Source organism: Peromyscus eremicus, chromosome 6 (assembly GCF_949786415.1).
Source record: "Peromyscus eremicus chromosome 6, PerEre_H2_v1, whole genome shotgun sequence".
NCBI lineage: Eukaryota > Metazoa > Chordata > Mammalia > Rodentia > Cricetidae > Peromyscus > Peromyscus eremicus.
Window position 1 is genome coordinate 53467966 of NC_081421.1, and position 14133 is coordinate 53482098.

A 14133-nucleotide genomic window follows, 5' to 3' on the forward strand; every position below is an offset into this window, starting at 1 on the left:
TGGTTGGTTGGTTGGTTGTCTGCATATATGCGACCTTTAAAGCTGTAGAACTAAGTAAGGTTGTGTAGGAGGAAACAGGTGTAGGAGGGAAATGCCCGTGAATCCTCTGACATCTAAAGGTTAGGGAAGGAGTCAACCACAAGTGGCTAAGAGGGGAATAGCAAACTGGGGAAGCAGAGACCAACGAACAGTGTCCGAAAAAGGAACAAACAGGCAGATGAGATACTGATTAAACACTCAAGCGTGAAGAGTGAGCAGCAGACGTTAGGAGGTGTGTCCACATCTCTGCTGGAGCTGGCAGCAGCTCGGGACCACTGAGTTTGGAGGGAAGAGTTTGGAGAGAGATTGTGCACTCCTGCCGAGAGATACTGCTTCACAGGCCCAAGACACGCTTGAGAATGACCCCGATGTCATTGACATGAAGATCTGAGACAAAGAGGAATATTCTGAAGCCTAAAACAAGAGGAATCAGAGTGCTGCAGGATGACCTTGAAGGCTTGGACTTCAGTGGTCACAGAGGTTGCAGACTGGGGGGGGGGGGTCCTTCAAGAGGAGAACCAGTTCTAATTAGAGCCTCCTTTGGGAACTACGTTGTCTGATTAGTCGTGAGCCAAAAGGGAAGAGGGTGGCTTCTAAGAGGTCTGAGGAGGTTGTGATGCCAGCTTGAGTCTCCCTGGGAGTGAAGTTTGTGCTAAGAAGAGGGGGTCAGTATGTTCTCCACATCTACACCTTAGCCTTGCTGTCAACTGTAAAGAGGAAATACGAAGGGGAAATAGCTTGTTACTTGGAACAAACCAGTATTTCGCTTGAGTAAAATAATCCAGAATGACAATTTTGGTGCCAATTCTTAGCGAACGAATACCAGCAAAAAAAGGAGGGGGGGTGAGCAGAAGAGCAATTAGTTAGGGACGTGGCTAAAGGAAGAAAGGAGGATGGGATATGGCTAAGACGGTGGAGCAGGACAGGAAGGGGTCATGTGGAGGACAGGAAGGCCCTGATGTCCATGTGCCCTTGTTTTCAAGGACCATAAAAATACTGATGACACACACCCCTAGACTCAGGGACTTTACCTCTATGTTCACATGCCGGACCTCTGTCTCCAGTGTTCTCTGTGAATGCTGAGTCATCATGTGTTTGAACAGCTCATCTCATGTGTCCTTGGACTAAGTCTACTTCCCTCCATGGTTGTCTTGAGGAGTCCTGGCTGATGCCTCTCACCGCACATCCTGAGCAATCACCCGCCTGCCTCAGAAATGCTCTCAGAGGGCCAACTTTGGGATATCCAAATGCTGCTCTTTACTCCAGCCTGCTTTTCAGGAGGCCAGGGAGTAGAAATGCCTAACAGTTCTTAAGAACAAGCACAGCCAATGTCCACCAGCAGCCCTGCAGGATGTGAGAAAGCCAGGGTGGGAGAAAAGGAGGCCAGTGGTCCATGTGAACCACGCCAAGATGGTTCTCCCTGTAGAAAAGTCCCCAGGGTGAACTTGACTGTGTTTTGGAAGGGCTGTTTTGCACCACACAGAATCTCTGCAGGAAACATTATCTCCATCTGCAAGGACTGAAAAAAGCCCATGAGAGGCTGCACTAGTCGGTCTAATTTTAGAATTGCATTCTACACAGTTCAGAGGGAAAAATTGACACTTGCTAAATTAATTCAAATTGGTTTGACTGCAAACAGAATTTAATTCCCACAGGGAATCAGGCAACTCCATCTCCGGCAGGAAGGAGAGTTTGAGCCTGCACTGAGATTAAACCCTTGAAGTCATGGTCATCTGCCTTGTCTCTAACCTCAGGGTGCCATCTCACAGCAAGCTTGCCCCATGTGGACAGGACAGCCTCCATGAAGCTTGAGGATAGTGCTGGGCATTTACCCACCAACCCCACAGTTCCCCAGAGTTTTCTTGAGTTCGAGCAGCAGAAAATATTAGATAGAAGAATTTAGATTGTGGAGATAAACAGAAAAATACAGGATAGCCTCGAGAGGGCCTGGAACCCATTCCAATGGGCCCTGACTGTCTCTGCCCCAGGGTATTTATAGAGACCCCAAGGGGTGGAGCAAAAGACCTCCTCCCCCACCACAGCCAAGTGCAGACCATCTCAGACTCCTGCACTCAGGCCTGTGGTCCTAATCATCCTCTATGCGGACCTGCTGGGTAAAGCCATGAGGAACCTGAAAATGGGCTCCCACAGGGTAGGATATCCAGTACCGTGCTCCAAGCATGAAAGCCATCCTGCCCTGCCTGTGCCTTCACCCCCCCTAAAGACAGTCCTTCAGCAGCGAAGACTCACCAGCAGACGCCCCCTCTTTTGCTAGTTTTGAGTAGTGTCACTTCTCTCCTTTGCTCCTTGTGGCCCTAAACTTAGAGTGCATGCATGCAACTGGCCAGGGGGGCTTCAACTTCTCAAATCTCTGCTTCCCTCTGACAGACAGGGATAACAGTAACATACTTGTGTCTTTGTGTTGCTGTGTGGGTTAAAACGTTCAAAGCTATTGAGAGCCGCTGGTAGCGAAAGTCCACAAGAGCATACAGCAGTGACAACCAGTGTTCAGAAGGTCAACCTATCAGAACTAAGGAAGGGTTCTGTTAGAGGAAACCATCATGCAAGGCGTTATGGAATTACTGCCTTTTGAATGAACTGGCTGTTTCTTGTTGTAAACTTCTTGTGCAATAACAGCTATGATTCTCCCCATTTACCATGCATCTCCATGTTGTGTGTACATGTAATCTCATGACTGCATCTCAGTCTTGGGCACAACTTTCCCTATACATTTGGGGTAATTGGAAAACTGTCCCCAGCTGTGTTTATTTTTCATTAACATATCTGGCCAGGGCCATTCTCCAGACAAAAGTATTTCAGCAAAGATACCTTTTTCCAAGGACAAAACTGCACATACACAAATGTTAGCTCATCTCACCCACAGATAGAGAAAAGAACCACTAAGAATTAAATCCTCAACCCCTTACCTTCACCCCAGGTTATTTACACAAGACCCTAACTGAAGAGATTTACTGCTCACATTCCTGGGATGGTGTTTTAGGCATTTTCTAGTTACTGAGTTAAAGCAGTTACTTCCCACTGACCCAAGGAGATTGCCTCTAGGCCAGGCAGTTGATAGGTGCCAAGCTTCTTTCTTGTGCCAATTTTTTATTCCTCCTCAGCCAGGTGCTATTCCTAGATTTTCTCCTCAGCAATTACTCTGAGTGAAAGTGCTTTTACTAACCAAATACTACATGCTCTGACATAGGTTGCGTAGCCACCTAGCATGTGTCCCCCTCCCTATCAGAAAGCAGCTGCAGCCGGGACGAGCGGGAAAAGTGGCACCGAAGACAGTTTACTTTGTGACTTATTGGCCCCTCACGTTCTACCTCGCCAATTCTAGAGTTTGAGCACATAAATTCCCTAATTGATCTTAGCCTTTAGCTGACCCTACCAGAGAACTCTCCTTTAGCCACTCCCCTTTGGGGTTGTAATTGGAAGCTGACAATTAATTGTATGTGTGGATCCTTATCACCTCTGTGACCCTGAAAGCTTCAAACCTTGCATTGCTTTGCCACAGAATTACTGTGTAGGTATATACACTGGTTCTCTGAGAGCACTGGGAGAATGGATGGAGAACAAAGATGAGGATGGAGATGGAAAGAACTAGGTAGAGATGAGAGAACAGCAGAAGGGACTGAGAGCAGGAGGGGCCGAGAGGAGCTAAGTAAGAGAGCAGAAAAGAAACTATGTAGGTAAAATTGACTTAGAAGAATAAAGTGAGCAGACTGAAGAACTCAGTGTGCTTAGATTCATTGAATATCCCTCAGAGTAGAATCCTCAGCTGGTTGGTAGACTCTTCCATAGACCCTGGAAGCAAACAATATAGGCTAGACCTATTGTTTGTGTTACAAAGCCTCTGAGTGACTATCTCCCTTTCCAGCTGAGCACCCGACAAAGTCTCTCTCTCTCTCTCTCTCTCTCTCTCTCTCTCTCACACACACACACACACACACACACACACACACACACACACAGGTCTATGTGATAGGTCTCTGTGTGCATGTGTGTGATATGTCCACGCACATATGTGTATGCATATTCAGGAGAGTGCACTGACCATATGTGTAAGTCAGAAGACCACATCAGGTTTTGGTCCCTGCCTTGCACCTTGTTTGAGACAGGGTCTCTAGTTGTTGTTCCTTTGTCTGTCCCTCGTCAGCTCCTGGAGAGTCTCCCAGCTCCACCTCCCATCTCACCTTTGAAGCATTGGGATTTCCAATATTCGTCCCCATTCCAGGCTTTCACTTGCATTCTGGAGATTCAAAGCCCGGTCTTCACACTTACACAGACTGTACTTTACCCATGGAGCCACCTCCCCAGCCCCCGACTGGCTGTTTTTAATGAGAAATATTTGATACTTGCTACTATGCATTTTGGGTCTTTTTGTGTGTGTGCTTTATAAAAGCGCTTTATTTGAAGAAATATTACAACATATAAAAACTACATAAAATCTTGCTTGCCACCTGCACAGTGGCGGATCTGATAAAATACAGGATTAAAAGCAAAAAACTTTTAAGATTCAAATTGCACAAAGTACTGTACGGCTCGGTCACAAAGCAAACCTCACACAAACAGCTTAGCGTCAACCATGGCCACAGACACTGCACAACATTTCAAATGATGGGGCTCAACCGGTTAAAAACACAGTCTCTGTGCGCCTGGGGCTCTGGGAGAGAGCAGAGCTAGTCCATCGACACAGTCTCATTTACCTGAAGCAGCGGCAATCTCCTGAGCTTTGGCCAACATACAGAGCTTGATCTCCAGGCCAATGGCTTTGGCCAGCGGTGGTGGCACAGCGTTACCCACCTGCCGGTGTCTGGCCAAGATTTTGCCGAAGAACCGGTAGGTGTCCGGAAAGCCCTGGGAGCGGGCACACTCCCGCACGCTCACCACCCGGTGCTGCTCTGGGTGGAGCACACGGCCCTGCTTCGCCATGGGCTCAGGGTTGGTGATAGTGGTGCCGAAGAAGCCATCCCACTCCAGGCGCCCGTAGAGGCCGGCCCAGTGGTTTTGCCGGTTCCCAGTGTGCGGCAGACACCAGGGGATGAGGGTGTTGAACTGCCTGGCTGTGGGGTTGCATTCCTTACCAGGTATTACACAGGAACAGACCCCACGCTTGGCGCCAGTGCTGCTGTAGCCGTTCTTCGTGTCATGGTACTTGTAGCGCAGCTTCTTGGTCCTAATGCCATTTGGCAGCTGCACGACTATATTGGGCAGGTCACGCCAATCTGATCCTGGGAACAGTGGAATGTTCCGCATGCGGGCAACCGCCAATGGTCTCATATTCTTGCAGATATGGTCCCTGAGGATGGGCTGGTAGTGTGAGCCCCGCACCTGCCTCTGGAACCAGGACTGTGGCTCTCCTTTGTAGGAGATCTCAGGTGCCGATGCTCCATTTTGGATCTCAGGGAGGTCAGACATGGTATCCCGCACCGTGATGGGTCGGAAGGGGGCTGAAGTCAGCCTGGTAATGTTGCTAACATACTTCTGCTTATCCACTATAGCGCTCAGCTGGCAGGCACGGGATTCAAACGCATGCAGAGGCTCTGGAAACAGAGGCAGCTTCTCTCCTGGGGCTGCAGCCAAAATGATGGCCCGCTTCCGTTTCTGGGCCACACCATACTGTCCAGCCTGCAGCACACCAAAGGTGCATTGGTAGCCCATGCGGACGAGGCAGCGCAGTGTGAGCTTTAGCACCATGGAGTCCTTGAAGGACACGAAGTTCCTGACATTCTCCAAAAGGAAGAAACGCGGCCTGTAGTAGTCACAGTAGCTGAGGAAGGAGACCACTAGCGAGTTTTTGAACTTGGAGTAACAATTGGAGGTGAAACGGTTCATGCCGCTGAAACCCTGGCAGGGTGGTCCACCACACAGCATCTCCACATCGCCCTTCTGGGGGAACTTCTGGCCCAGGGAGTTGGTCTTCTCGCCAGCCATGATCTGCTTAAGCAGCACATTGCAGTCCTCTGTGAACACGGTGGAGCCAGGATTGTTCAGCCGAAATGCCTGGGCTTCCGCGTCCGTTGAGTCAATGGCCCACAGTGTCTCTGAGATGCCTGCTTGGTGTAATCCTTCTGATAACCCTCCACAGCCAGAAAACACATCCAGGGTCCGCAGCTTAGGCAATTGGATGGTTGTCTCAGGCTCTCTGGGCTCTGACACGTGACACTGTGCCTCCCCTTTCCCTTTTCCCTTCCCTTTCCCTTTGTTCCCAGGGTTGCGGGTGTGGTCTGGAGGGTCTTTGAAGCTTTTGCTCTTTGCATCGTAGGCCTCAAGGAAGTAGAAGCGGTCAGGGCCCCCCTGTGAGTAATCCTGGGTGCTCTCACGCATGTCTTCCCCGTACTCCACAGTGCAGCGGCCTTGCACGTCCCTGAAGTCCACCACAGCTTCCTCGTCACTCCAGTACAGCAGGTTGATGTCTAAATGGTAGGTTGCTAGGGTGGATTTGTGGGTGTTCTCAGGCCTGTAGAACTTGTTGACCTTGATCTTGATGTCTGCCTCATTAACCTTGCCATTCTCCTTGCCACAATGAATTGCTTGTATCCGACCGATGCGATAGGGCTCAGGAGCATCCAGGTTGCTTTCTTTGATGTACTCCAAACACTTCTTGCGGTAATGCTCAGGGTACAGGTTCTCATCCACAAACTCCTTCTTTGAGTGTTTCAAGGGGATAGCTCGCTTGATATTGAAGGTAAAGGCCTCAGGAGGCAGGTACACACTGTCGCCTACTCGGTAGACAACACCATTCTTGGTGATAGAACTGCAGTAGATCCGGCCACCCACCTCATCAAGTTGCTCTAGGACCTTAGGCATTTCTTTATGTCTCAGCTCACCCAGTCGGATACAAGAGAGACAGAACTTATGTTTGTTCTCCTCTGTCGGCTGGGTCTTGGGAGGGGATTCAAATCTTGCGTGTTTCTTGTTGTACCAGAACTGGTAGAAATAGGTCTTTCCATCATCCTTAGCCTCTGGCGGCATGGTCTCAGGATCCATGCCTCCCTCCATGGCCCAGTTTTCTGAGGGCGCTCTGTAGACGACCTTGACCTTGCTGTGGATGTAGGAAAGCTCCATGTTTTCACAGTGGTCCTCCAGGAACAGCTCCAGGGGGTCGGAGGTGCCTCCAAGGATGGTGTCTGTCCCAACACAGAACCAGTGTGCATGGAACATCTGCCCGTCCTTGTCTTCCCACAGTGCCGTGACCCTGGCTAGATACGGTGGCATGGAAGAATCCTCTGGAAGGACAGAGATGCAGTCCCCCACCTCCAGTGTCTCTCCATCGATGTGCACCTTCTGATAGTAAGTTCTCTTCTCTTCAGTCTTCACTGGCTCCCCTAGCCAGGAGATATGGTCCTTGTTCTGCTTCTTCTTCTTCCCTTGGTCCATCTTCTTGGGTGATGGCACCTCTGGGATGTAATCATCACCTTCCTCGTCATCATCTGCCTCCTGCACAGCCAAGTTGGGACACCTCCTCTTGAGGCAAGTCTGTTTGCTCCCACCAGTGCCACGAAACTTGCAGGCCTTGCACTTCCCACACTCAGGCTGCTGACAGACCTCACAGATGCCACACGGGCGGCGCTTAAAGGCATTTTCCTTTTTGTCCTTGTCATCCTTCTCAATCTCCTCTGGGAAGAAACTTTCAAAGATCTGGTAGACCAACTTGGTGGTGGTGGCTTTCGTGGGCTCTTTGCGCTTCTTCTGAGACCATTTGAGGCGTCTCTCCCCTTGCCTCTGTCCCAGGGTGACCTTGGCCAACTGGATCAGGGCTCTCATGCAGGGACTCAATAAGATGGCTGCCTCGTCACTGTCTCTGGCATCATCGTAACTCTCTACCTGGTTCACCACAAACTGGGAGTGGTACAGGAGGGAGTCCTCCGTGAACTGGTTCAAGTCGGTGGCAGCAGGAGGGACAGTGGTCTCGATCTTATTTATTAGGTCTTCATAGACAGCGTGAGGATTGTGTTGCAGGAACTCAATCACAGTCTTGCTGAGGTTAACCTTCTCCAGTACCGGCGCAAATATTGGTGCATAGTCCGGGCTGGGTTCCATCAGAATGTACTCTGCATAAAATGTGGTAAAGCCAATGACGGCCTTTTCATCTTCATCAAAGCCAGTGATCCACCACTCATTGATTGGCCCAAGGTTTGTGCAATTAACACCATGTGGACTATTCCACGTACCTTCCACAGATGGATCATCATCATCAATTGCTTTGGCACAACCAGAGAAGTAGAGTTTAATGTCCTTCTCAATAAGACCAGTATCGATAGGGCACAGGTGACCTCGACTGCAATATACACTGAAGGAAGTCATCTTGCGCAGGGGAGAGGAATCGATGGGTTCTCCAGATGAGTTGGAATCAACGATGGACAGCTGCTCACAGACCAACATTTGGAATTCATCCACAGCATTCAAAGGGTGCTGCTGGTACTTCAGATCAGGGTCATCCATGCACTGGCCACACTGGGGGCACCGGGACAGGTCTCTCTTTGGGTTCATGATTGATTTGGTTCGAGCAGCCCTTTTCTCCGCTGGTTCTCTGGATGTCGTCTTTCGTCTCTTCTCCTCCCATTCCTCTTCGTCTCTGTCCTCAGGAGTCTCTGGAGTCAAATCCTCCAACTCTTCCTTGGGTCTCCGTTTGGTGGCCAGATTTGTGGATTGACTTCTGGGCCTGAGTCTTCTTTTATCCTTTGCTTCTTCATCAACGTCCATTTCCTTGGGGGTTCCTAGACTTGCTTCTCTGCCTGGCTCCTCCCTTGATCTCTGCCTCAATGTTAGTTCTCTGGTTTGACCTAGAAGTCTCCTGTCAAGTTCCTGTTCACCTCGTTCTTCCTGACCCAGCTGAGTTCCTGGTGTTACATTTTCCGGTTCCACTACAGAAACTCCAGGACCACACACTGCGCCTGCAACTCTGCGTCTCTTATCCTGGTCCTTCCCTGCAACAGACTCATCTGAGATTCTCTCTTCCGATTCTTCCTTGGGTTTCCGTTTAGTGGGGCCCTTCCCGAAATGAGATGTGATGCTGGCCTGCCTGGGGGTTCTCGTCGCAGCCATGGAGCTAGATGAAGCTTCAGAACTGGTCTCACCGTCCGACTTGCTTCTCCTCAGCCTGAGTTTAGAGGGTTCTTTCGAGTCTGCCATTTCTGCTCTCCGGCTTGGCTGGCTTCCGTTGGCTGGACAACTGTTGGCCTTTCAGGTGAGAGAGAGTGTTCCGTTCTCCAAGGACAAGTCTTTATTTAAAAAAAGATTTCACTTTAGCCAGGTAGTCCTCCTCAGGTAGTTCCTCTTTATGTAATTATGTTTCCAAGTCACACAACTGGCTCTTTATTTCTGTTTGCAGGAATTCATGCAACAGGTTCAATTTCTCTTTCCCACACTCCTTGTCTGTTAAGCCACCTCTTTGCAAGTCTTTGAGCCTTCTGGAAGATGTAAAAGCATGCAGCAGTGACTGGTTCTGAGGCGCAAAAAGTAATCTGAGGGTGAGAGCCCTGGGGTGTAGATATAAGGGCTGGCTCCGCCCTGGCCATCAAACTAGAGGGCTTCCACCTGCTGGTTCATGTCTCAAATGATCGTCATTCAACCCCAGCAGATGCTCCAATCATTGAAAGTACGTGGCACAGAGGCGGTGCTGGGAATTGAACCTAAGTCCTCTGCCCAAGCAACAAGTGCTCTTTACCATTGACTCATGTCTCCAGCCCTAGATGTTAGACTTTAAAAATCTAAATGTATCTTTCCTGTACTATGAGCTTTCTTCACTTCATAAATCACATCCCTCAGTCCTACACTGACTGCCATCTTTGTCACCCTGCTCCCTGGAAAACGTCTAAATCGGAGGAAAGAAAGCCTCCCGTGGTGCTAGAAAGTGAAATGCCTAAAATCATAGACCTTCCCTCCATTGCTTACTCCGTGAACAAGTCAGGCCAAGTCAGCAGCAGCTCCCCTGAGGGTTAGCATCTGCTCCTGGTGGCTCACAGCATGAGGACTTAAGGCGAGAATTTTGTCCAAATTAATCCAAGAATTTTAAGCTGAGGCTAATTTCCTACCAACCAAACCATCATTGTCTCTCCAGAAGCACTGCAAGCCAAGAGAGGCCTTTTTACACATGGCTAACAGCCCAAGTTCTAATGGGGGTTCTGGGCTGCATGGGTTCAGGCTAGTGCATGGGTTCATGTTACTTTTACAGGAAGGAGTATAGTCAAGATGGAATGTGTCCTGTCGGTTAAAGCCGTGCTGAAAAGCGTCTTCTGCCTTCTCTGTTAAGAGGTTTCAGGTGAAGGCCCTGGCCTCACAAAGTTGTACCAGTAACCCAGTGGTCCTTGCTAGAGTGTAGGCCCCAGGAGCCCACCCATACCCTATTCTTCTTGTGCACTCTTATAATGTCTCTCAAATGCTGGGAGAGACAATGTCACTTAGCCCAGGGTCCATTCAGGACATCTTCACTTGTCCTCTAGTCTGTTTCCCCTGGGGTCAAAATGGCAGTTCAAGTCCAAGAACATTCCTGAAAGCCAAAGTAAATAAACAAAGAAATCTTTCTCCAGAGCTCCCCAGTTGACTTTCCCATTTTCCCAGCTATAAAAAGATGTCTCAACTGACAGGAAGTAGTGTTCCGCCTGACCCATGTCTCCAGAGGGAAGTTTAGCTTCCTATCCATCAACACGTTAAACTGGCTGGGGAACCCATCTGCCTGACTTCCTGGGGAAGCCGCCTGATAATCTCTCTTGGTAACTGGATGCTCTGGTCATGAATTCCATGACACCATCAGAACCCAATTACCCTTTTAAGTACTCCAAATCACTAAGAAATCCCCTGGGGTATCTCTGACTAGAAATATTCCTTTAATTAAATCAGACGCAAGACCCAGACATATTAGCAGATAGTTTTGCCCCTTCCAGATGCTAGAAGTTCAGAAGGAAAAATATGTCTCAGTATTTCATAATTGTCATTTAACTTATTGTGCTGTATTAGCTTCCTATTGCTGTTATAACAAAACACCACAAATCTAGTGACAGCACAAATTCATTTCCAGCAGTTCTAGAGGCCCAAACTGTCAAGCAGTTTTTAATTGTGGTTTTTTTTTTTAATTTTATGTGCAGTGTATGTACATGTACCTTGCCTATGCTTGTAACCCTCAGAGGTAAGAAGAGGGCATCAGATCCCTTGGAACTGGAGTTACAGGTGGTTGTGAACCACCATGAAGGTGCTGAGAATGAAACCCGGGTCTTCTGCAAGAGCAACACGTGCTCCTAATTGCTGAGCCATCTCTCCAGCCTCCTGTAAAGTGCTCCTTATGACAGAGCTTGTTCTTCCAGAAAGGAGTGGAAGGGCTTGCTCTCTGCTCTTTCCACCCTTCAAAACCTACAATTCTGAAACCAAGAGTGAGCAATGGACCCAGGCCCAAATAAAGGTGACATTAGCAAAAGTGCTTGTTGGTCAAACAAAACCAACACTTTCGCTCCACTCTCAGACCTCAGGTTATGTATTGCACATGGATTATATGACAGGAATCAGTTTCTGAGGGCAAACAGTATGCTTTCTTAAAGCTAGACCCTTCCCTTTGTCCGTGAGCTACACAATGCTAATTGGTTCTTTGGGGGCTTTTATATAACACAGAAATTGGGAAATGATCTTTTCTTAAGGGCTGGATCATGAAAGAACCGTTTTCTTATTAAATTGACCTGGGTATTCTGGGCGTGAGGAAACCACAGCCCAAAAGTCTTGACCCAGATCTGAAAAGTCTTACTCGATGTGTTTAACTGGAGGAAATGTAAGCGAAAACAAGGGCCTGGGCAGTCCAAAGATCAAAGACAATGATGAAAGTGTGGTATTCCAGCTCTGCTCTCTTTTCCAGCGAAGCAGGAAGTGCTCTGGATAGAGGTACTTGCTGTACAAACTCCCAGCTGGATGGGTAAAAAGGAAACGATGACCCTTCTTCACTCCTGAGGCCTCTCAAGTTACTTTCACAGACTGATTCTGTGGTTTTTCAATTTCTGTTTCTCAGTAGAGTGTTCACTCTTCTCCAAAGACTAGATTTATATTCTTTGTCTTCTTTTCATTTTTCTTTTGTTTGGAAAAATAAACTTAGCCGTATAGCCAGAGATGATACGGATAAAAGAATCTGCAAAACCACAGGGCTTTCAGTTTTTCATGTAGCTTTTTGTATTTTTTTAAACTATTTTTTTTTGTCTTTTGTTTAAAATGGGGAAGGGGGGTGCACATTCCATGGGCATGCGTGTGGAGGGCAACAAACAACCTCAAGTGTTGGTCCTCCATTTCTGTCTTGTCTTTTGAGGCAGGATCTTTATTATTATCATCATCATCACCATCATCATTGGCCTGGAGAATTCCAGGGACTCTCCTCTCTCTGCCTACTGTCTTACTATCAGGACCCTGAAATTACAGACACGTGCCACAGTGCCCAGCTTCATGTGAGTTCTGGGGATTTGAGCCCAGGTCTTCACACTTTCACCACACACCCTTGATCTACTAAGCCTTTTCTTCATCCCTCCAAAAAGTATAATCTTTAATGTATACTATAATCACGCAGGAAAATGGCGAGTTCAGAAATTAAGGAGCAGCCCCCGAAGCTTGCCTACTTTTCCTATTTCTGGTGACAGATTTTTTTTTTTCTATTTTTAAGAGACAGCATCTCATTGTGCTGCCCAGGCTAGCTCCAAACTCCTAGACACAAGTGATCCTCTGGCCAGCCTCCTGAGCTGCTGGGGTCACCAGCATGTGCCAACCATTCAGAGTTACTTTAGTGCTTGATGGGAATCCACTTCACCCACATAAGTGAGGGAACAGCAATAGCAACTGTTTAAATCCAGCTGAAAAGTTAGCGATAACTACATTTACATAGTAAATTAGATGATCATTAGCTGATTTGTATCCATGCAGACAGAAAAGTTTACAGATGCTCAGTAAAGACAGATCCAGATGGAAAAGAAAGAAAAAAAACCTCTAAATGGGTTATAGTGTGTTTAAAAATGTACAAAGGCTTGAGAGAGAAAAGAGACAGGCTATAGGCAATCCATATAAAATATATATACATACATATATACATATATATATATAGTTTTAAAATGATAAAGACCTTAAAAAGGGAATAAAATAATATAAAAGAAAAAAGCCACATAAAGATGGGCAATCCACAGAGAGTCTGGATCCTGTATGTCTAAGTTTTGTGACTGCTAATAAACAAGCGATAACTGCTAAGAAACATTGGATTCTGGGAACTGCTGGATTAAACCAAACTATATATTTAAAAAATGTCTTGACTTCAAAATGGAAGTCAAAAGATGTGTTACTTTTGGGGAAGAGGTTATGCTTTTATTTCCACAGGAAATGAGAGGTTGTGGATCCATTCCAGGTTGATATGGATCAGGTTTGATAAGGAAGATCCTCTGAAAATCCTGACTACAAACATCAGTAAATCTAGAAGAACTAAAAGACACATGATGTATATTTTATCTATTCAAACATAAAACAAAAAAATCATCTTTGGCTAACTTGTGTACAATGCATAATCTATACTTGTATTAATGCAGATATGTATGTTACTTTTAAAAATTTATGTATTTTCAGAGCAAGGGAACAAGACACCAATAAAAATGAATAACCCAGGTGATCCAGCATCCAGAACAGCTTCAAGGTTGCTGGCTGAGATGATCCAGCCTCACAAAATAGTGAGTCAAGACTTAATCATTGTCCCGGCCAGTGGGATCTTCAGCAGAGACCCTAGAACGGGGAATGGTGAATGAAAGGGACAAGAGATACAAAGAATTGACAGCAAGACAGTATTCTGATCAAGCTGCAAAATTTTGTTTTGCAGACCAGGAAGCAAGACCAGGAAGCTTTCTTTGGGAAAAGATCAGGGGACTGTTGAGTTGCCAAGCAACCCAACCAAGCAACCCAACCACAAAACATTGTGACTAATGGTCACTGTAGCAGAAAGATAAGGAAATGTTAAGTTATTTGTTAATAACTCAGGACTTGTCCAGGCATGTCAGAAGTTTCTAGTTAGTAGCTCAATACTGGACAACAGAAACTTAACTCAGGCAGGCAATATGGCATGGCTCTTAAAATTGTCCTCGGCAA

The 14133-nt window shown here is 47.2% G+C and overlaps 1 protein-coding gene across 1 annotated transcript; it reads right to left on the bottom strand.

Moving 5' to 3' along the window:
• Window positions 1-373: 373 nt before the first annotated feature.
• On the bottom strand, window positions 374-9597 carry LOC131913730 (DNA (cytosine-5)-methyltransferase 1-like). The gene is given in 4 exon segments (XM_059266522.1): window positions 374-453; window positions 4752-9282; window positions 9284-9493; window positions 9586-9597. Coding segments are annotated over 4 exon segments (4833 nt in total).
• Window positions 9598-14133: the final 4536 nt, after the last annotated feature.